The following is a 22,281-nucleotide window of genomic DNA, read 5'->3' on the forward strand; positions in this document are numbered from 1 at the left end:
TTTCACAAGGCTGTAGTACAGGAGCTCAGATTACACACAGGTGGCACTGCAGGGCATATTCACCTTTAAAAACAAACAATGTTATAAAAGATGCTAGACAATTCATCCAAAGCACCCCCCCACCCTCTAAAATTAGCCCTCTAAACATCAGCTAGTTCTGCCCTCATGCTGGATGTCCCATCAAGTGTTACATAAGGACTGTAGAAAAAAAGAGAAAAAAGTGAGGAGAGGGGAGGCCTTGAAATGGCCTTGTCACAGAAAGGCAGCAAACAAATGATCTGTCAAGGCTTTGCACGGGGGAGTGGGGGTGACATGTCAGTAAGGCTGAATGAAGCAGGGGGCATATTGTGTGAAAGAACAAGGACACCCCAGTCTCTCTCTCCCTCCCTTTTTCTCCGCGCGGCGAACCCAGGGCCCGGTTTCACAAAGCCCACGCTGACAGGTGAAAGACAGTCACTTTAACGACAAACACCTAGGGACCAGCTGGTCCGCCCCATGAACAGCTCCGACTAATGGAATTATGACATAATGCTACTTGACTCCCGGCTGAAAACTGGACGTCAAAGACGTTTGGAGTGAGTGGGAAGGAGTGGGTCGTTGGTGGTTTCTGACCGTTTTTGAAGGCCTTTGCCTTTTTTTCCCTCCCCATTCTGCCAAACTTTGTCTCTCAGAGAAAGGGCAGTTTTCTCTCTCTCAGGCAGCTCAGTTCCCGGACTCCTAAAAGAACCTTGGCCCGTGAATCAGAGGAAAGGCACTTAACCAGGATCCCTCTGGCACGGACGCAATGCCAGGACGGCAACATGAGCCCCTCTCCAAACTGTGTGGCAGCATTGTATGTGCCGGCATCTGCATGACAAAACCCAATACCCCAGTGAAACAAAACAACAGCTTAATTTGCTTAAACAATGCAGAAAAAAAGATCTGAACAAAGGGTGCGTGATTCAGTCGTCTCTCGTGGCAGTTATCCTTTACAAATAGCTTCTAAACTGGTCGGACGCTGCGAGACGCGAGATTGTTTCGAGCAAAAAAGGCAGCTTCCCAGATGTCATGATTTAAATTGTTCTCGAATGAATTGATGCGGTTTTCAGAGCAGATTCTGGAAGAAGCAGGTAAAGAAGCTGGGTGTCCTGGTGAGTTGTTGTTTGTGTTGGAGCTTCAGTGAAGCAGAATAGAGGGTAGGTGTAGAATGGGCCAGGGGTCAAAGGTCATGAGCACGCGTCTTCACGCCTCAAACCCATCACTGGGCCTACAATAGAGGAGTATGGAAGAGTTGCCATAACAACTCACTCACACACCAGACCAAAGACCAGCATGGAACAGACTGGCTCTCCACAATTTAACAATACAGAGTGATTCTCACACATGGGTGAGATCCCGTTAGCTGTCAAGTCAGTATTAACCGCAGGCTGCGAAAGAGATCCTTTTTCATTCCTCATATCTCTCTCTGTCTCTCTCTCTCTCACACACACACACACGCACACGCACACACAAACATTAATGTGTACGCACGCACACACACACACACACGCACGCACGCACACACACACGCACACACAGACTTGTTTTAGTTTACAGCTGAGGATAAAAAAAGAAGGATAAATACAGGATAACAAAAGAAAATGCTAAAAACTAATGAAGACATTTTGACTGCTGGTTTAATATGATTGTGGCTAGATTGTCATAATGGATGGAGAAAAAAATAAGTGAATAAAAATACAAAATATTTATATGACGCAGCACCAATTCAGTCCTGTTTGTGTTTAACAGCAGAACTGACAGATATCTACACACACAGAATTGTTAAGCTTCTTATCCTCCTTTATTCTCTATCGCAGACGCACTCCCCATACAACATTAAATATGGTATTATCCACTAGCATGGTTCAACATTGACTCTTTCATTGCACTTCTGTTTTCCGTCCATTAATCTACCTCTCTCTGTTAAACCTTACAGCCCTTGAGAGATGTCCTACAGAGGTGTTTTAGAGACCTGTTAGTGAATTCTGTCCAATTAAAAAACAGTACTGTTATAAAGCCTCGATAGTCTCCTACTGACTGACGACTGGTAACAGTTCTGACAGTTCTCACATGGGCACTGTGAGAAGCACAGTTTTGAATTAACCACTCACATATCCACAGGCACTGTGAGAAGCACAGTTTTGAATTAACCACTCACATATCCACAGGCACTGTGAGAAGCACAGTTTTGAATTAAACACTCACATATCCACAGGCACTGTGAGAAGCACAGTTTTGAATTAACCACTCACATATCCACAGGCACTGTGAGAAGCACAGTTTTGAATTAACCACTCACATATCCACAGGCACTGTGAGAAGCACAGTTTTGAATTAACCACTCACATATCCACAGGCACTGTGAGAAGCACAGTTTTGAATTAACCACTCACATATCCACAGGCACTGTGAGAAGCACAGTTTTGAATTAAACACTCACATATCCACAGGCACTGTGAGAAGCACAGTTTTGAATTAAACACTCACATATCCACAGGTACTCTGAGGAGGACAGGTAACACCACAGCCTCATCCACCATGTTCATGAGCCGCGACTCCAGGAGCTCCATGATGGTGAGACCGGTACGGAACACAGCCAAGAGCCCTGTAAACATGGACACAAACACACACACACGGGTATGAGTCTACCTGGAATCCATATGAGGTAAACATCAGTAAAGCACAGACATTAAAACTATGGCTCACTAACATGTTAAACGCATGGCATGCACTTTGAGCTGGAGTGTAACATCATTCTCAGGTGAGTGTGATGGTTTGTAATTCTGATTCTCTCTCTTTCCTCTTTCTTTCTGGATTTCTTTCTTGTACTCTTTTTCTATAGAATCTGTTAGGGGGTTAAGAGACTTCAAATGATGGGGGCTCACAGGACCAATGCCACTGAATCAATTACATGTAAGGTGTGAAGTCAGCAGCTGCTGTAGAGTTGAGGCACTGTGTAATACCGTGGAGCATGATGAGATCCCACACTGCCAAAACCGAATCCCAGCAGGGCAGGGAGGTGAACAGCGTGAGAAACCATGGCATGATGTAATGCAGGGAGGACACCCCCAGTTGTTCCTGTGAGGAGAAAAAAAAAAAAAACAAGACAGAGAGAGAGAAAGAGAGAGACAGAGAGAGAACCGTATCAAAAAAAATGTCATTTATTATAGTAGCGTGTCAATCAAAAACCAAATCTGTGCATCTCAAAACGCCACTGAACAATTTCCAAGTCTATATATATGTACATATCAGCTCAAGGACAAACACTAAATGAGCTTGTGCTGATGTCAATGTTTTTTCTGCAGGGTGCGTCGGTGCCATGGGCCAAAGTATGTGTATGTGTGTGTGTGTTTGTGTGTGTGCTCTTTAATCCTCTATAAGCCTATATGTGCTCTGCCCCTGTACTTACACCACAGGTTTTTCCCTCTTTTTTTTGTTTTTTTATTTTTTGCCAGACATGCTGAGTCAATGCTGAGAGAGAGAAATCCCTTCTGACTCACTCAGACGACACAAAGGAATAAAAGTGTGTGTGTGTGTGTGTGTGGGGGGGGGGAGGGGGTGATCTGCTTCCATTACACAGTAAATGCTTAGGTCTCTATGTTACTCCCTCGCAAGTCACAGATGAGAGAAAAAAAAAACCTTATCGTACAGTATTCACAGTCCTACAGCCTTTTATTTGTGCCGTCAGCAACGTACCGGCCGCTCAAGTGCTCTTTTTAAATCTGTATTTTCTACCTGGTGACTGTAATACTAAAGATGTCAAGTACCCTTTTGTCCTCTCTGCCAGACTCTCTATGGCTGACAGGCAGTACAGGGTGAGGGTCACGGCAGATGGCAACTTTGATGGCCGCTGCAGAGTGCTAGCGGCGCGTGTATCAAGGCTGAAGGGAGAATATGCATTGACAGGATTCATAAGGGAATGAAACATTCCCTTAGAGAAGAGAAAGAGACACCTTCAGAAAAACGGGTCAAAGCCAGAGCAACATCCTCCACCAAGGGAGCGTCACTAAAAACCACTGATGTGATGAGGGCAGCACACAGCTATATTTTACTCATTAGCATTGGGAAACAGGTGGTCAGTGTTCAGTTGTATGACAGCCACTGCTAAGGCATATTTAATGGTGTGAGAATGCTTGAGAATGACATACAATATGACATGGAATGACAGACAATACTGATGTAACTTTCAAACTACACAGGGATTAAATTGTCAGCTTTTTTTATAGATGAATAATATGCATTTGAAAATAATGGACAAGTCTTCACTCAGGCTTGAAATATTTTACGTGCAGTCTTCTTTAACTATGATACTGGCATCTGACAAAATCATTTAGATACAATGAGCGCTTGGACCAGTGCAAGTTAAAACAAACAAACAAACAAACAAACAAAACCCACAACCCTGACAGACTAGGTACACAGCAAATCTTCCAGTGTTAAATGATTACTGGGTGACCATACATGAGACCAGTCTCTCATTTACACTCTCAGTGGACGTTTAACGATGGTGAAGTTTGCTGTGGACCAGTTAAACTTACTAAATGCTGGGAGAGCAGGGGTTTCCTGTGCTTGAGCAGCTGGTGAAACACTGAAGCCTGGTGCTGTATTCTGAAAAGAATAACACAGTGAAGATAACAACATTATATATATATATACATAATGTAATAATAACACAATGAAGACCATTTACTACAAAAATGACCTGTCTTAACTGGCAAGCATTCTCAATAAAAATTAACACCTGATTTTTTTAGATCTATATCTATTACTGTTTTACTGTTAAACAGATAAAAGCAAGGTCATGAGGTGAGAATTTTTCAATAGATAGGTGAATGGATGAATGAATGAATGAATGAATGAATGGAGTTCCTTTACTTCTTTAGTGAGCTGTCAAACAGCTCTGCCAGGTATTTGGTGTTCTCTAGCAACGCCACTAAAGCCCAGAATGCCTCCTCTTCAGACAGGTTCATAAGCAGAACAGCAGCAATGTAGGACATACCTGATCATTGAGTCACAACAGAAAATCAGCAATTAGTATCTACTGTACAAGGCCATCGCGAGTTAGATCAACATGGCGTTGGGTGCAGTTGGATGTTAACTGAGACTACACTACCACCTTGTGCTTGCGATATGCAATTACATCAAATCAACAAATATGTAACATACAAGCAAAAAATGAAACACTTTGTTCCTGCCATTATATATCATTAGGTTCAAAATCATTGTAGTTCATTAAAGTAAAGATAATTTAATACAAATGTAAATCATTAAAGTAAACATAATTTCAGCTGACAGGTATACTAATCAGGGCATGTACAATAGGACAGGTGTTGTGCTCTTACCTTGGCTGTATCCGATCTGAGGATTATATTTAGCATATGCAGTGAGGACTCTAAAGAGTTTGGCTTGGCCCTCAATGGCCTCAGCACTGTCTCCCATCAGAGAGCGATGAGTCGGAAATGACCTTTCTACACATAGATAAGAATGATTCCAGTAAATCATAATAATAATAATAATAATAATAATAATAATAATCATCATAATCATAATATCTGTGTGGGATGCAAATCCATGCTTGATCCATTGGAAATCACATTATTATTAATATTCTTTCATCTGTTAAAGAAAATCAACAATATATTTGATTCATATATTCTACAAATGGCCGCAATAAAGAAGAGACTGAAAGAGACTGTAAAGTTTTGATAAACATCACTCCCTTATTTTTGACGATGATGAAACCAAGATATCACCCATTCAAAATGCAGTTTAACTTTAAGCCTTAATCACTGTTTGAGAATCAAGTCTAATGTGGATACAGATTCTAGTATCTTAAATGGTGCAGGATTTTAAGGAGACTCAGAGCACAGAAATATCCCACTCATCATAAACTCTGGAATGAATAAATAAATAAATAACCTCATGTGTATGTATATGCACAATATTTAGCATTCTGTCTTACTGATATCTGGTATTCGTAAGAGTGGTAACTCACGCAGGTCCAGTGCGATCTGCCTGAAGAGGGCGATGTCAGTACTGGAGAAGACTGATGCAGGCGAAAAGCCATTCTCTTTACCACTCAGGGCGGCTATAGCAGAGATGATGCTATACTCGCTGGTCCCAAGATCAACCAGAGGTTTGCGGATGTCCGACAGACATGCCTGTTTACAAAAAAATAATACATTTTAAGTTTAAAATAATAATTTTAAAATAAGATTGGACACAACAGATCCATACCACTATACCGAGAATTACCCAGCATGAAAAAAAGAGTCCAGTAGCGCATTTTAGTTCTTAAAATTATGGAAAATGAAGATTGTTGACTGTGACATCAAACTACAGTTTGAATCATGCCAATAATGCAAACAAAAATATTTCCTGGTAAAGAATTACAGTACACACGCCCATTTTATATCACTCATTAACCAAACTTTATATCACTCATTAACCAAACTGTTACATGTACATATAAAGTGGATGCGCGTTTTTCATGCGCTTTGCCAGTGAGGCCTGTTTTTGTCTTAGTTGCTATTATTTGTGCCTCCTCTAAAGTGGTGGAGTGTGCTTCTGCATTTAAATGCGCCCCTTTTAACATGCTGATACTCAAACGTCCTGAGGCTTTGAGTCTGAGACTTTCCTTGACTCTAAGTTTTAAAACCACTCATTGGTCCGCATTTACCAAGACTTGACCGTTGCAAGAAAGTCCCGCCGTGTACCTCATAGTTGAAGTCACTGGTCACTCTGAGAGAATCAGTATTCAGCAAACACTTCCACACGCGTCCTCGTAATGCTGGAGGGATTCCAATACGGATATACCGTTCAATCTGAGTTCAGGGCGGAAGCAAGATCAGGGAAATTGTTATTACACTGATGAAAAACTCAGTAGTTAGCGCGTAATGTGGACGTAGATATCTAGTGTCCATCTAACCTCTCAAACGTAACATCCAAATTTTGTTTCATGTTCATATTCACAGATCTTAAAAATGTATTGTCTGGGTTGTACTGTCTGGATGTTAGGATGGAAAAGACGCACGCGTGCACACCTGGTTTTTACAGATGAAGCTGGAGCCGTTCCAGTAGCTGAGAAGTTCACATAATTCTTTCACCCTTACTGGGTTTGGCTGGGGATAGCTACAAATGTGCGTCAGGATAAAAACAAATACTTGACATATTTGATCTGAGAAACATGAGGCAAAGAATAGACATAGGAACAAGTGCCAGGCTACCGCTATAAATACAACGGATATTGTTTAAGATAAGCATTGAAACTGACACTACTGTTACGATGCAACTAACTTCTACCTGTAGTCATTAGAACGATGTTGCAGCTTTTTGTCCTTTCTCTTGTTCAGCGCAAAACCAAATTCGTCGAACCCTACGCTACTACTCCGTCGTCTGGTTGAGCACTTGCCACTGCTACTTCGTCTTCTCATCATGTTTGTTATAGTTTTTGAGTGGTTCTATATCATTCTCCGTACTGTCCGAACGTCTTGCATAAGCAGTTCCAGTGTTGTGGCAATTGTTCAACATTCAAATAGAGCGGTACTTATTTCCGTCTGCGTCACGCAAAACGTCAGAGCCGGGTGTGGAACATAGAGATCCAACAGAGAAATGTACCGACTTCGCTACTATTTTTTCAACTAACGTTCAGTGGAAAACTATGTCTAATGGTTACATGCATTAAAATTAAAATTACAAAATACATTAGAGGATTTTTATCAGCTTTGAAGTTACCCGGCTCCACACTGACCGTCGATTTATTTGTTCTCTACTGTTGCTATATCCAATGGAGCCATTGGGTGTCCTTAAATCACTACCTTGATCGGGAAATCTGTCATTTCATTGTGACATGCGATAATTAAATTGCTTTTAAGGTCGTTATTTGTAGTCATCAGAATCACGCACACAGATACTTTTTTAGAGCCCAACACAAAAATGTAATTACAAAGCGTGAAACAACAGAATACTTGAAACTCCAACCATGAACAAAGGATGTTCTTAAAGAACAGTGACTGACTGTTGGCTGAATGGAGATTAAACTAATTGTTAAAAACCAGTCAGTTATTGTAACAAAGATAAAAGCGCAATCTATTGTACTTGTTTGTACCCTGCCCTGACAGGGACATACCCAAAGCTGTCGGCATTTGACTCTTGATTGGCCAAGGTTCTCAGTCTGTCAGCGTTCGAAATGCAAGAGTTAAACGCTCTGTTATTGGTCGTCACATATGTCCGTTACATTTGTGGCTTTGTAAAGTCTTGCACGATTGGTTAAAAATATTACGTCTATTTTTCCGAGGACGCAATTGGACAAAAATGTAGGTTAGTGGTCCGACAGTCATCAGTAAGATGAGAAAAGTAGGTCAGTGACAGATGCCGTTTATGTCATACTTCTTTACAACCCAGCCATCAATGAGACTAAGATTAAGTATGTTGCTGTAGTGTAACCCAGGTAAGTGAGAGAAATCTACGTCTATAATATATTCTGCATGAGATATACGTTATGTCAGTAACATCAGTCGATGGACGCTGTGTTTTTTCATCTAATTTACTTCGAGAGGAGGGGCAACACCTCCCTACCAGTTCTCTGGCGAGTTAGCTTACTATCCCTTTAGCTAACGTTAACGTTAGCAATTGCCAGTGGCCACTGCTAACCTGTTTGCGCTAGCAGCTTGCTATTAAGTTAGCCGCTATGTTGTAGAAATAATTTTTAGTTGTTTATTTCCAGTCACCTATATGGAGGAATTTCGGTCTGTCCGGACCCCAAGTGAACCGAATCGGTAGATCCGATCCGGAACTGTTGTATTTGGGTTAATCATACAATAATTGAGGGGTTCCGTTGCAGTTTCATTTGTGTTGAACAGAGGGCTACTTAGCTAGCCGTAGCTCAGTGTTTGTCCACGAATGTTATACCATGGTAAAACGGCATCTATGAACAGTGCTCCTGGTATACAGTCTAATTAGGCACCACCTGTCGCAGTTACTACCTAGAGGATACAAGCTATGTATTTTTATCAGCCTGCAGTGGGTCTCCCATACACCGCCCGTTGGTCCCTAATTCACATAAATGAGCTCTTGACTCGTGCTTTAAGTAGTTGGAGAGGCTCAGTCACCCCACAGTCTTCTCCATCTCGCTGTCTGCCAGTTTACTTCATTTTTAAAACTAATTGCCGGTGCTAAGCTCTGCATAAAGAGATGAATGGTAACGTCTTCAGCTGGCCATTGTGGATCAGGACCTTTAATAAAGTATCTTGGTCATCATAACTTATCAGTGTTGCATACCTGTAATGTTTTTGTTTGTTTATTTGTTGTCTTTGTTGTATATTTAGTTGTTTAGTTGTTTGTTTAGTCTCGGAGACTGTATTTATTAAATTACGGTTGTCCTTAGCTCCTCATCTTCGCATTGTAAATTCTGACTGAAAAGTAGAGCAGTTACAGTTTCCTGTCTAGAAGGCAGATTAGAAGATCCACCTTGCTTTTTGGTTTTATTCTTTTTTTTTTAGTTGAAGCTCTTGTGGTTTTGTGGTGGAACAATCTTTTTATACACTTGTTTACAACCGCTTTACAGCTTGTTTTTATCACCAAAGTTCAGCTTTTGTCATTTGAGCTGTTCTAAACATAACAAGGAAGCATTCTATTACAACACTTTACTAAGCATTGGACCCAGTTTCCTCCCAGTGTGACACCCCCTGCACTCCTTCCCCAGTGGTTAATAATAATCAAACAGTATGTCTGAAAGGAGTCCTCAATATTCAAATAAAGTAGAAATTTCTTTAAAATGTGTCCAGTCTTGAAGTTCCTCAGGTGTAACCAGTTCTGTTTTAATATCGTAGACCAGAGGTAGCTGGTCTCCACCCATGTTAGGGCTAGCTGATTCTGAACAATTTCAGAGATAATTTCCGTTCTGTGCTGGGGAGGGGGGGTTAGGGTTAGAACTCCAAGACAAAGAGTTATACATGCTCAGCTTGAGAAGTGGGGAGATTCCTATAAAATTACTGACAAGTTCAGGCGATTTTCTGGGAATAAGTTCAGGGGAACTTTTATATTGTGGCTCTGACAGGAGATCTGAGGAAGGAACCGCGCAATGTCGAGTAATTCGCAGGTTCTCTTTTCGTGCGCTTTATGAATGAATATGCTGAATAGACTATTCTCTTTGCTGTTTGTCCTTATGAGTCTTTGAGTAAGAAATACTGAAGACAAAAGATTAATTAGGATGCATTTTATGAATGGGCAGGTTCTGATAGCTCTCCATCTCCATCACAGAGTAATGTTTCCTGGCAAAGTATTGTAAGATATTTTCATTTGAAGTCTCTACAGACATCAAAGGAAAGGGAGAGTGTATTAGAGAGAGATGATCTACTAAGCTATGATATTTATGATCTAAATGGTGGTTGTGATGTTTATTGCTTTATCATTGTTTTTGTTTTTTTTAAGACAGCATGTTTATGAGTTAATGGGTCTTATCACTTCGTCACTGTCATTTATGGGCAGAACATACTTCTGAACTGTTTGTCTGTTTGACTGATACAGGTGTCTGTGTTTTCCCATGTGACATCATGGTTTGGACATGACTGATACAGGTGTCTGTCCTGTCTGGTCCATATCACTTTATGAACTGGACATGACTAATACAGGTGTCTTTATGGTCCATATGACATTGTGGATTGGACGTGACTGATACAGGTGTCTGTGTTTTCCATTTGACATTATGGATTGGACATGACTGGTATAACATGACTGGTATGAAATAAAATTGCTGTCATAACTGTCTTGCCTGTTTAAGCTCATGTTGTCATCATGTTAGCCAGGCTAAACTTGAAGTAAACTTGAACATAAAAGTCCAGCTGTTTGACTGAGACTAAGTATGTGGAAACATAAGTGTGCTAATGGCTTCTTACTGGGACCCTGTGAGTGAATAGCATTCTTTTATACACCATGTAGAGTTTATTATATAGAGTTCCTATTCAACTCTGTCCTGGGGGGATGATGTGAGGAGTCAGCTAGCACTCTCATGTGAGCCACAGTCTCCATTCACACCATATCATTACACTCTTAACACTTGCCCGATGGTTTTGGAGATTCTTCATCCTGGCTGTGACCATTTGAGCAGTGTGTATGATACCTGTATCCGTAGCCTCACCAATTATTAGGATCATTTTATATTTTATAAAGAAAACATGTATACAATGCATATCAGCATAGGTTTAGCTAGTCCTTATCTTGAGATTGGTATTGAGCAAGTTTGCTTAAGTTAAATGTGGTTCCAGCAGTTAAATATGGAATAGGTTGAGAAGTGTTCTCGTGTTTGTTATTCAAAGAGTCATAACAGGCTAAAAACTTGTCTGTAAAATGTTTGTCAGAGAATGTTATATGATCTCTCTCATGCTAATATTCTGGGATTTTGGTTGTTTGTGGGGGTTTTTTTTGTCATTGTATCATGGTCGTGTTTACAAAGCAACCAAATGAAGGTGACCTACTTTCAAGATGACAACTTCTCCTGCCCATTTTCTCTGTCTTTTTTTTTTGGGCTTTCTCATGTTCCCTTTTCATGAAACCTCTCGGTTACACTTGTTTTTTAGATACACCTCACGAATATAACGATTCTTACAAATATGGATATGTTTTGATTTTTTTTTTTTTTTTTTCCCCAACCCAACTGATCATTCAGAGGAAGTTTCAAAGCAGGATATGTACATCAGAAACATATCAATATCTAAATCAGCCTTAAGCTGTTTCCTACTTGTTCAGTCAGCATTTTTAGGCTGTTACAGGACCTGTCTCAAAGGGTGTATAAAACCAAAAGGAAAAGAAAAATATTGGCGAAACATTTTGACATGGAACTCCAGGCTGTATTTTATTTGACTGGTATGTGGGCGACAGTCCTAGAAAGTCAAGCATATTAGCAGACTGTTTTTCAGGCTGCATAAACTTTAAACAGCCTCTAGTGAGGGCTGCCTCTAAAACTCCTTAGATTCTCCTGCTTTGTCCAATGCTCTAATGGTTGAAAGCTGGTCAGATGTGGTCTGAGCTGACATCAGAATGACATTAGAGTTCACCAGCTTTCTAGGAACAGAGACTAGACATCTTGTTGAAGCTCCTAAATGCCGGCTTGAGAGAGTTCACTGGCCCTTTGCAGTGAGATTGCGTGTGGGGTTTTTTTTCGTTTGTTTGTTTGTTTTTGTTTTGTTTTGTTTTTTAGTAGAAAATCTTGTGAAAAGAGAGCGACCCCTTCACTAAGTTCTTTCTTCTCGTCACGTTTGGGAAGTCTCAGCATGGCCTAGATTGCAGGTTTTCCAAGAGGTTTCCTGGCAACTAGAACCAGTGGCCCAATGAGCTGGCTAGGTTTGTGTTTGCGCGTGCGTGTGCGCAAGCAAGAGACTGTGAGAGTGCGAGACTTCTGTCGCTGTCTTGCTCTTTGAAGATTTTTTTTGAAGCAGTTGAATGTTTTGGGATTGTTGCAATATGAAAATGCCGATAAATAATATTTTGAGCAGTCACAAGGCGTCTCCTACTCAGCTAATCTGTCTGTGCTGTCTCTCCCGAGCCGATGGCCCAGTTAACAGTTTAATTCCTTTCCTCTTTAAAAGAAGAAAAAGTAGACTAGAACCGTAGCGTGTCATCGTACTCGATAGCATTAAAGGTGAAATGGCAAGGTAACAAAAGCCATTTTCTATGCCAAGTTAATCGTCTAGAATATCAATGACGTTCATCTAATGTTTTCTCAGGCTGTAGTTGCCTGTAGATGTTGCCCTGTTGGGAAGGATGTTATCTGGCCCTGAAGTCAGTGTAGATGGGATTGCTGCATTATATGTGTCTGAGTGTGTCCAGCTGATGAGATGATGTCTGTGGACTTGCCCCCACCTCTCATTCCTTTTTCTGATCAGCAGAATATGCTGCAGTGTAGATGGAAGGAGTGTGTGCTTTAAGGACAGACGTCTACATGAACCTGTGTGATGGTGAGTTTCTTTTTTTTTCTTCTTCTTCTTCTTCTTCTTTTGTTTTGTTTACTATCCGACCTGCGTTGGAGTGACGCTACATCTGTGTCCCCCAGGCGTTTAAAGGTCGCTAACGCGACGAGTTCTGATCATCTCCGGCAAGTTGATGAACGTGCTGTTTTGTATTTATGTAAATTGCGTTCGCAATCCCTGCTCTTTTCCGTCTCAGATGATGTAATGGCCGACCAAAGGATGGACATCTCCTCCACAATGAGCGACTTTATGTCCCCCTCCTCCACCGACCTGATCAGCTCCTCCATCAGCACCCCAGGGATGGACTACACCCGCAAGAGGAAGGGCAGCTCCACCGACTACCAGTGAGCTCATTCACATGCGCGCACACACACACACACACACAAACACACACATCCATCATAGAATTGTTTCTCAAATCTAGGTCAAGTAAATGATTAAAGATGTCTGCATTTCATGCTTACTGCAATGTTTTTACTGGTTTGCTTTTCTTTTTTCTTTCTTTTTTTGATGACTGATTTTTTTCCTCTTGCTTTGCAGAATTGATGGCTTTTCTTCTTTTGAGTAAGTATTCATGAACACTGTTTGAGATCAAAATTTTGTTACATTTCTCAAACCATACACTAAAGGATTAATGAAACTGATATTTCAGTCCTTTTAATAATTTTGTCTCTCTCACACACACACACACACACACACACACTCATTGGCCAGTTTATTAGGTATACCACCATGAAAATGGACAACTCACACAAACAAGTAGTGTCACAGGTGTGAGTAAGATGTTGGTGAAGTGCAGCGTTTTTATCTGAAACAGCTAACCGCTCCTGGGCATTTCACGTACGACTCTGCCCTGAGTTTACAGAGAATAAGTGGCTCTAGTGAGCAGGCGATTACCAACACTGGAGAGCTGTGAGGTGAGGTGGTTTGACAAATCCTGGTTCCTCTGGCACTGTGCTGTTGGCAGAGACAGGATTCGCAGGAATCTTGAGTCCACTGACCCATCCTGCCCATCCGTGGGACAGACTGGTCATAGTGGCGTAATGTTAAATAAAAATGTTTTCCTGACACACCCAGCTGAGTAATGTTTGAATATCACAGCCTATCTGAACACTGTTACTGATCAGGTACATCCCTTCATGACTATAGTTAACCCTCCATCGCATGGACACTTTCAGCAGGACAGTGCACTCTATCTCCAAGCATGCACTGTCTCAGGATGCTTCCAGAACATGACCGTGCGTTCACTTTAACTCAGTGGTCTGTGCTGTCTCCAGACCTCAGCCCAGTACAGCGTAACTGGGATGAGATGGAACAGGCTGTTCACAGTGTGAATGTAACACTTGTATGATAGCATTACATTAACATGAACCAGCGTCCCACCATGGAAGCAGTGAGGGGGTCTAGCCCAGTACTGGACAGGTGTGCCTAATAAACTGGCCACTGTGTGCGTGTATAATTTTTTTTTGACATGATATTATCAGTTGTGTCGTATATCAAAATTCTAGTTGTGCTATTTTTATATACAGATTTTTTTTTTCCTTGTATTGCTGATTTACTTACGACTGTGTGTTGAACCTTTCCTAGCGAGAGCATGGATACAGATAAGGATAAACAACTTGGAAGGTAAATGAAAACAACGTAGTATTTACATTTATGTCAACAGGATTTTTCTCAGTTCCCCCTCAGCTCTGGTTTGTTCAGAAGCTTGTGGTCAGCCATCACCTGTGGTTTTACATGATGTGGTAAAAACCATCGTGACTGAAAATGGTTTGAGGAAATGCGCTTGATTACTGAAGTGGTTCTCGGGTGTTTACATCTCTGCAAATAGCACCACGTGTAGATGACGTTTCACGAACAATAAAAGAACCATGTCATCTATTCCTTGACTTATATGCTTTTAGAAGCCTTTAAAATCAGTTTTATTTATTTATTTTCACCTTTTCGCCAGCTCTCCTGCTGAAACTTTTCTTTATAGCTAGTCTCTTCGTGTTGTCCTCAGACATGACCCCCCCTAAAGTCCTTCGAGTGTTTAACATTTTGTTTATGATTGCCTCATGCAAAATAAGAACCCTTCAGTAACTGGTCAAGGGCATTTATAATCACCAGGCTCGTTATTGGGCTTGTGCGTACAGATAGCGGGTCGTATGTTTGTGCTGTGAGAGGAAGCTGGTCTTCAAATGTTCATCAGTACAGAAATGTCACAAGTGTATGTGGAACTTTTTGACTTAATTCATTAATAATTAACGGCTCAACTCAAACTCTTTTCAGGGACTGTGCTGACCAGCAGGGGCGGATTAAAAATGCCAGGTAATGTATTTATTTAATTTGCGTTTGATTAGGCTTTAATGTTTGTATAGTAATACTGGAATATTGATGATGCTTGATCTCTTTGCGTATACCGGGAGCTGTTTCCGTGAAGCTGTAAATTCTGAAGCGTGTCTTGTGATTTTCGCCGACAGGGAGGCCCACAGTCAGATTGAGAAGAGGCGTAGAGATAAAATGAACAGCTTCATAGATGAGCTGGCATCTTTAGTGCCCACGTGTAGCGCCATGTCCCGCAAACTGGACAAACTCACAGTGCTGCGCATGGCTGTCCAGCACATGAAAACATTAAGAGGTAAACGAGAAAGAAAGGGGGAAAAAAAAAAGGCGGGGTTGTCAAAGCAGTCTGAGGTCCACCATTGGCTGTTAACTGTAAATTCTAACTGTATGCCTTCTAAATATGTCATCTGTTTAATTCTCCTTTGTTTTGGGTTTTCTTTGTCTTAAAGGGGCAACCAACCCTTACACAGAAGCAAACTATAAACCATCATTCCTGTCAGATGATGAACTGAAGCACTTAATTCTTAGGGTAAGTACAGGAGAGAGTAGCCTCTCCCCCGGCCTGGCCCGTGTAACAGTGTGTAACACTTATGCTGTTCCCCTGGCACGATGTCTGTGCTGTGGCAGTTATTTTTACTCTGTCATTTATACTGGCCGTGTGCTCATTTGCATGAAAGACATTATTTGCATGTTTTCCGATGTACGCCACCACACACATTGGCTAAACATGCGGTGACACTAAAAAAAAATGTAAAAATGATTGAGTTTTAGGAAACAGCTGTCGTTGAGTTGGCTTGTAGAAGAGGGAAACACGTGTAAAAACACAAACTTTGGCATAAACACACATTTTTCTGTGCAACAAAGTTTTGGGAAATGGAGAAACGTAATTATTGTAATTTTTCATTTTCTTAAAAAGATCATCTTCTGATATATACTGTTGCCATCCAAAACCTGCAATTTTTATTTTTGTCTCTCTCTCTGTCTCTGTCTTGTCTTTTTCATCAGGCTGCTGATGGTTTCCTGTTTGTCGTCGGCTGCGATCGTGGCAAGATCCTGTTTGTCTCAGAGTCAGTCTATAAAATCCTCAACTACAGTCAGGTTTGTATGCAAAGTATTTGAGCGCGTGTGCACGTTTTTTTTGTTGTTTTTTTTATTTTTTTGTTGCTTTTATTAATCGTCATGATGATATGCTAATCTTCCATCATGTGTTCTGTGTTACAGAATGACTTAATCGGTCAGAGTCTCTTTGACTACTTACATCCCAAGGATATCGCCAAAGTGAAGGAGCAGCTGTCGTCCTCAGACACAGCCCCTCGAGAGAGACTCATTGACGCTAAAAGTAAATGACTCATCAGCCTCGTTTATGGTCTCTGAGCATGTGTCAGAGGTTTTCTGCAGTTAGAGGTCATAGGACAGAGAAAACAAAATAATATGTACAGTACGGTGTTTTTGTTTTGGTTTGTTTTTTTTGTTTTTTTACTGATCCATAGAATCAGTGTATCCTAGTATCTGTGCGCGTGCGCGTAGTGCATGTGAGCGTGTGCGTGCATGTGTGCGTGCATGTGTGCCTGCATGTGTGTGTGCATGTGTGTTGTCTGTTGTCTGTGAGAGGGGGGACAAAACAAACTGCAGTTTCTTTAGCCCGGTTCTATCACAGGATAGACTAGCCTCTGCATGAACCATTTTACAGTCCTCACTTTGAAGGTCTGGGAACCGGTATAGCGTTAAATGAAGTTCCTGTGTGCAGTCTGTGATGAGTAAATAACAGGCTTAGGCTAACGGCTGGCCCTGTCTTGTCCTCAGCTGGACTTCCAGTAAAGACGGATATCACTCCCGGACCCTCCAGGCTGTGCTCCGGAGCCCGACGCTCCTTCTTCTGCAGGATGAAATGTAACCGCCCATCTGTTAAAATGGAGGATAAGGACTTCCCCTCTACCTGCTCTAAAAAGAAAGGTACAAATGGTGCAAATGCCACATTCAGCAATGATCAACCAATGCAGAGACAAACCAACTGTATTCAGGTGTTCAGATGGCTAATTGATTTGCTCTCCATCATGCAAGGTTTTATCGTGAAGTAATGAAAAGTTAATGTAATTTACGTGTGCTCATTAAACTTGGTTGGGGGTGTAGGGTTACATGACAAACCAGGTCTTATCATTAAGTCAAAAGTCAAGACTGGCCTTGTGGAAAGGAGGGAAGAAAATTGGACAGAATTGACTCAATGTTACAGTTTACCAAAAAAAATCAAAAAAGGAAAAAAATGTGGTCCGACAAAGCTAGCACACACCAAATAGTGTGGTCTACTGAAATTGTTCCGTTTCTTAGTTGTTTGTCAGCGAGCTTACAAATGAGAGAGAAAAAGTCATTACAAAATGGCTTAATTATGAATGACGTTAAGTGGAAAAATCACAGAAAACAGGAAGCTATATGAACTGACCTGTGGGTTTTCCTTTCGGCCGTGTAGCGGACCGCAAGAGCTTCTGCACCATCCACAGCACCGGTTACCTGAAGAGCTGGCCCCCGACCAAGATGGGCCTGGACGAGGACAACGAGCCTGACAACGAGGGCTGTAACCTCAGCTGCCTGGTCGCCATTGGTCGACTCCATCCCCACATTGTTCCGCAGCCAATGAACGGAGATATCCGCGTCAAGCCCACGGAATACGTCTCCCGCCACGCTATCGATGGCAAATTCGTCTTCGTGGATCAGAGGTGAGACCTAACGAGGAGCGTGTTTGAGGATCCTACGACATACTGATGTTCGACGTCACCAAAGGGCGATGTCAAATAAACATAATATTGAATCGCATTAAAAAAAGATGCATGAAATAATCCAACACGGATTACGTGAAAATTGATTTCAGATATCGACCTCCACAATTAGCATCAACCTCCGCTCCGCGTGTTAAGAGGCCATGGAGTAGGGCTGCCAAAAAACCCATCGTTAAGTCAAGCTTAGGCAAATGTAGGGGTTTAATTTGATAAGCAGTATTCGCATTTGGACTGGAATCAGACGCTGCAGCTAGATGAGAGGAAAATAGAGCTTTTTAGCCATACACACCTGTGACACGTTTAGCATCCACAAAGCGCATACACACACACAGAAGACAAAACCCTCAGAACTCTGGAAAAAGTACGGCAGTGCTTTGAATTGGGTTTGCCATCTGAGATCAAAAGTTAGCTGTTTCTGTCTTGGTCAGAAGATCCTGTAGGACATTACTGCAGATGTAGAACCGCAGAGCATATCCTGGTCTTCATTCAACCACAAGACTTTCTATGGCTTCACTCAACTTGGGATGATAAACCATCACTGTGAAAGCCATTTTAGTCTGACTCCACTGCAACGACATTTCAATTCATTAGTAAACTCCCGAGCGGCTTATGCTTTTTAATGGATTCAATATTAATTCCATGTACCCTTGAGATTGATTTCTTTTTTTTTTTTTTTCTTGTTCCCCTCCCGTGTCAGAAAGGCTGTGATGTACAACTAAATGCACTTTCAATCTGTTCTCTGCGTTCAGGGCGACCGCTATCCTGGCCTATTTACCTCAGGAGCTCCTGGGTACGTCGTTCTATGAATACTTCCATCAGGATGATATCGGACATCTGGCAGAATGCCACAGACAAGGTTTTGAGTTCTTCTTTTTTCTTTTTTTTTCGTTTTAGTTTTAGGTTTTTATTTTTATGTTATCCTTGTTTCCTCACAAAAAATAAGTAAATGACCTTCTCTAATTTTAATCATACCTATGTTTCAGGGTAACATTTAGATTCTACTTTATAATTTCTAGATTCTAATTTAGATTCAATTAACAAATTTAAATTTTATGTTCTGTGAAGTTTCAAATTCATGTGCGAGGCAGAGATGGGGTGCAGTTTGTCCTGAGTGAATTTTGGGCGTTGTCTGTTTTTACAGTTCTACAGATGAGAGAAAAGATCAACACAAACTGTTACAAATTCAAAATCAAAGACGGCTCCTTTATCACTCTGAGGAGCCGTTGGTTCAGTTTCATGAATCCTTGGACCAAAGAGGTGGAATACATCGTCTCGACAAACACGGTGGTCTCGTAAGTTGCATCACAAACCTTTGTATGCTCATGATCAGTACAGGGCAGGTTGTGTGTGATGTGAAAGTGTCAGGATTAGAGGGTTTACTATTATATATGTTTACTATTATATGTGCTATTATATAAAGGGTCCGTTGGATTGGAGTAGAGAAAGGATGCTTTGCTGAGTCTTTGGAAAAAAATTCCTGTCTGTATCTGCTTGTTTGTGGCCCACACAGAGTTAGAATAGCTTTCATCGCCCAGCTTTTATAACATAGCTCTCAGACAGTCTAATATTTACTTAACATTTCAGAGCCCAGGACTGAGTGCATTTACTCATGTTACTTTATGGCTGAGTAAGAGTGAATTTGATGACGTTGGCAATGCAGTGTAAATGGAGATGGTTCTCTCTCTCTCTCAGGAGCAGCGTGCTTGACGGAGCAGACCCTAGTTATCCTCAGTCCGCTGCCTCTCCCCAGAGTATGGACAGTGCTCTGGCCACAGGAGACGGTGAGACCCCTCCCCTGCAGTTTACCCAAAACACATCTAACACATTTAACAAATCCTCTTTTGCCACTGCCATGCAAATGAATGCGAGCGTGATGTTACATGTACATATCTGTGTACAGCCTATGTAGATGTGTGAATTGTTTCGTGTAGTTCATTCATTTGACACAACGCTCAAATTGTAAAGCAAAAAAAAAAAAAAAAATCATGCAGGGTACATGTAATGAATCTGAAATGACCTTAAAAGTAAAAATTGTGTACAGAGTTAGATAGAATAATTGTGTGTGTCTGTGTGTGCACGGGATTGCAGGCGGAGGGAAGAGGGCTCTTCAGACCGTCCCAGGCATACCAGGCGGAACCCGCGCCGGGGCAGGCAAGATCGGACGCATGATCGCGGAGGAGATGCTGGAGATTCAGAGGTGAGGGAGGCAAGCAAACAAACAGCCCGTTAGAGGAGACGAAGAGTCATGAATCATTTAGAGTAATGATTTCAAACTCCTCCCCCCAGCCGTGATAACACTCGTATTGACCTGGAGATAAATGTCACACCACAGGCTTGTTTATATGATACTGAGTCACGGCCATTGTACCGTCTGCCCTGTGGTTATGGTGACCTTTTCTGTTCTGTGTCATCAGCTAAAGCATTCAGTTTAATGGCTGTACTTCTCATTTGACATTGTTGTTTTTTGGGGGCTTTTTTACTAAATCTTAATCGTATAAGAATTGATTATCGGTCATTCAGAATATAGCCTGAGGTTTGCACGTCGAATAAATCTCTCGCGTGCGTTTCCCGTTCTTTCTCGGACAGGATTCGAGGATCTTCTCCATCCAGCTGCAGCTCCAGTCCACTGAACATCACAAGCACGCCGCCCCCGGACACCTGCTCCCCCGGAGGCAAGAAGGTATGACAGGAAGTGCCCCTCGTTCACTCTGACACGCCGCCGCATGGCGTGGCCACGTGGCCCTTTTAATGAAAAACAGTCTGTTTGTAAACATCAGTTAATCAGAGACAGGCAGGTGGCATTTTCAGTCATCAGATCTGATCAGATTTGTTTAGACGTCAGTTTTGAAAGCACATTTCGCTCTGTCAGGCTCCATAAACTGCTAAATCACATTTGATTTTTTTTGTTATCGGTCAGAGGAGAGCAAAATAACGGTGAGCTGCTGGTGTTTTTGGTTTTCCAGATTCAGAACGGAGGAACTCCAGATCTACCATCTGCGGGACCAGACTCAATAGGCTACCTTGACTCCAATAACTCCATCATGAGTGAGTTACTATGGTCTCCTCATCAGATATACTGTAATCAATGCATTTTGACTCATAAATTTATATGATTTACATGACGCGTATCATACCCTTACATCTGCACGAAGGAACTGTTTTATTTCTTGTTTTTTCTTCTTCTTTTATTCTTAAACACGACCGCATTTGTATATTGCTGATGGTATGACTAACTCCCTCTAGGTGATAATTCCCACCTGAGTATTGATATCATGGAAGAACCTGGTTCCAGCAGCCCTAGTAATGATGAAGCTGCCATGGCCGTGATTATGAGCCTGCTGGAGGCCGATGCCGGCCTGGGTGGACCCGTGGACTTCAGCGACCTGCCCTGGCCTTTATGAGGCTATTCTTACGGGCCTCCGGACTGCCCCAGAGGTCAACGCTTAACTAGGAGGCCTCTCCGGCCACCGTTTTTCTTTCTTTTTTCTCTTTCCTCTAAGCCTTAGGGAGCCAGATTAGTGGGTCGTGCAAGGCACTGCTCCTAGGCAGAAAGAGGAGCGCTGGAAAAGCCACAGAGCTGCTGTTTCAAAAACATAGGAGGACCCCCCTCGACCCCCGCCCCCTTCCCCTCCCCCTCCGAAAAGCACACATGGTCTGGTCCACACAAACCAACACCCCCTGCTGTTGGATGGAGACACTTCCATGAACAGAATACAAGTTAAAACCTGCTGGGTTTTCTCTGTCTACCTGTGTCATCCCACAATATCTTAAAAAGAAAAAGTAAATATAAATATATATAAATATATATATCTTTTTTGGTGGTGTTTTATTGTTTTTACACTACAAGTGGTTTCAGTGTTTAAATATTCCATATGCAGATTGTAACAACCTTGTAATGTACCCATCATGTATGATTTCTTTATGCAAAATATATATATATGGTAAAATGTACTGTATCACCAGTGAGATATTTTTAAAAATTAAAGTATTTGTTTTCTCTTGCCTTTAACATTATTAGACATCCAAATAACATCTGAAAGTTGAAAATGAATTCAACCTTCAAACCTGCAAAATGAGTTTAAATTGTAGATGAGCAGGTACCAGGGGTGTCGCTTAATCAAACTAGAGAACTGAGTCATATTTCGCAACTATGAGTCACGGAGTGACATGGCCAATGCCTCTTTATCGCATCCTGACCTGAT

General features: G+C 41.6%; 1 protein-coding gene across 1 annotated transcript; it reads left to right on the plus strand.

Moving 5' to 3' along the window:
• The first annotated feature begins 8,391 nt into the window (after nucleotides 1–8,391).
• Nucleotides 8,392–21,729, plus strand: bmal1a (basic helix-loop-helix ARNT like 1a). Its single transcript, XM_030767757.1, has 19 exons — nucleotides 8,392–8,467; nucleotides 12,903–12,971; nucleotides 13,180–13,327; nucleotides 13,524–13,547; nucleotides 14,571–14,609; nucleotides 15,255–15,293; nucleotides 15,446–15,603; nucleotides 15,758–15,837; nucleotides 16,314–16,406; nucleotides 16,530–16,647; nucleotides 17,112–17,261; nucleotides 17,773–18,019; nucleotides 18,829–18,935; nucleotides 19,221–19,371; nucleotides 19,772–19,860; nucleotides 20,168–20,276; nucleotides 20,666–20,759; nucleotides 21,043–21,124; nucleotides 21,323–21,729. The coding sequence occupies exons 2-19, from the start codon at nucleotides 12,920–12,922 to the stop codon at nucleotides 21,478–21,480; spliced, it is 1,938 nt and encodes a 645-aa protein (XP_030623617.1). The 5' UTR covers nucleotides 8,392–8,467; nucleotides 12,903–12,919; the 3' UTR covers nucleotides 21,481–21,729.
• Nucleotides 21,730–22,281: the final 552 nt, after the last annotated feature.

The sequence above is a fragment of the Chanos chanos genome, chromosome 1 (assembly GCF_902362185.1).
Source record: "Chanos chanos chromosome 1, fChaCha1.1, whole genome shotgun sequence".
NCBI lineage: Eukaryota > Metazoa > Chordata > Actinopteri > Gonorynchiformes > Chanidae > Chanos > Chanos chanos.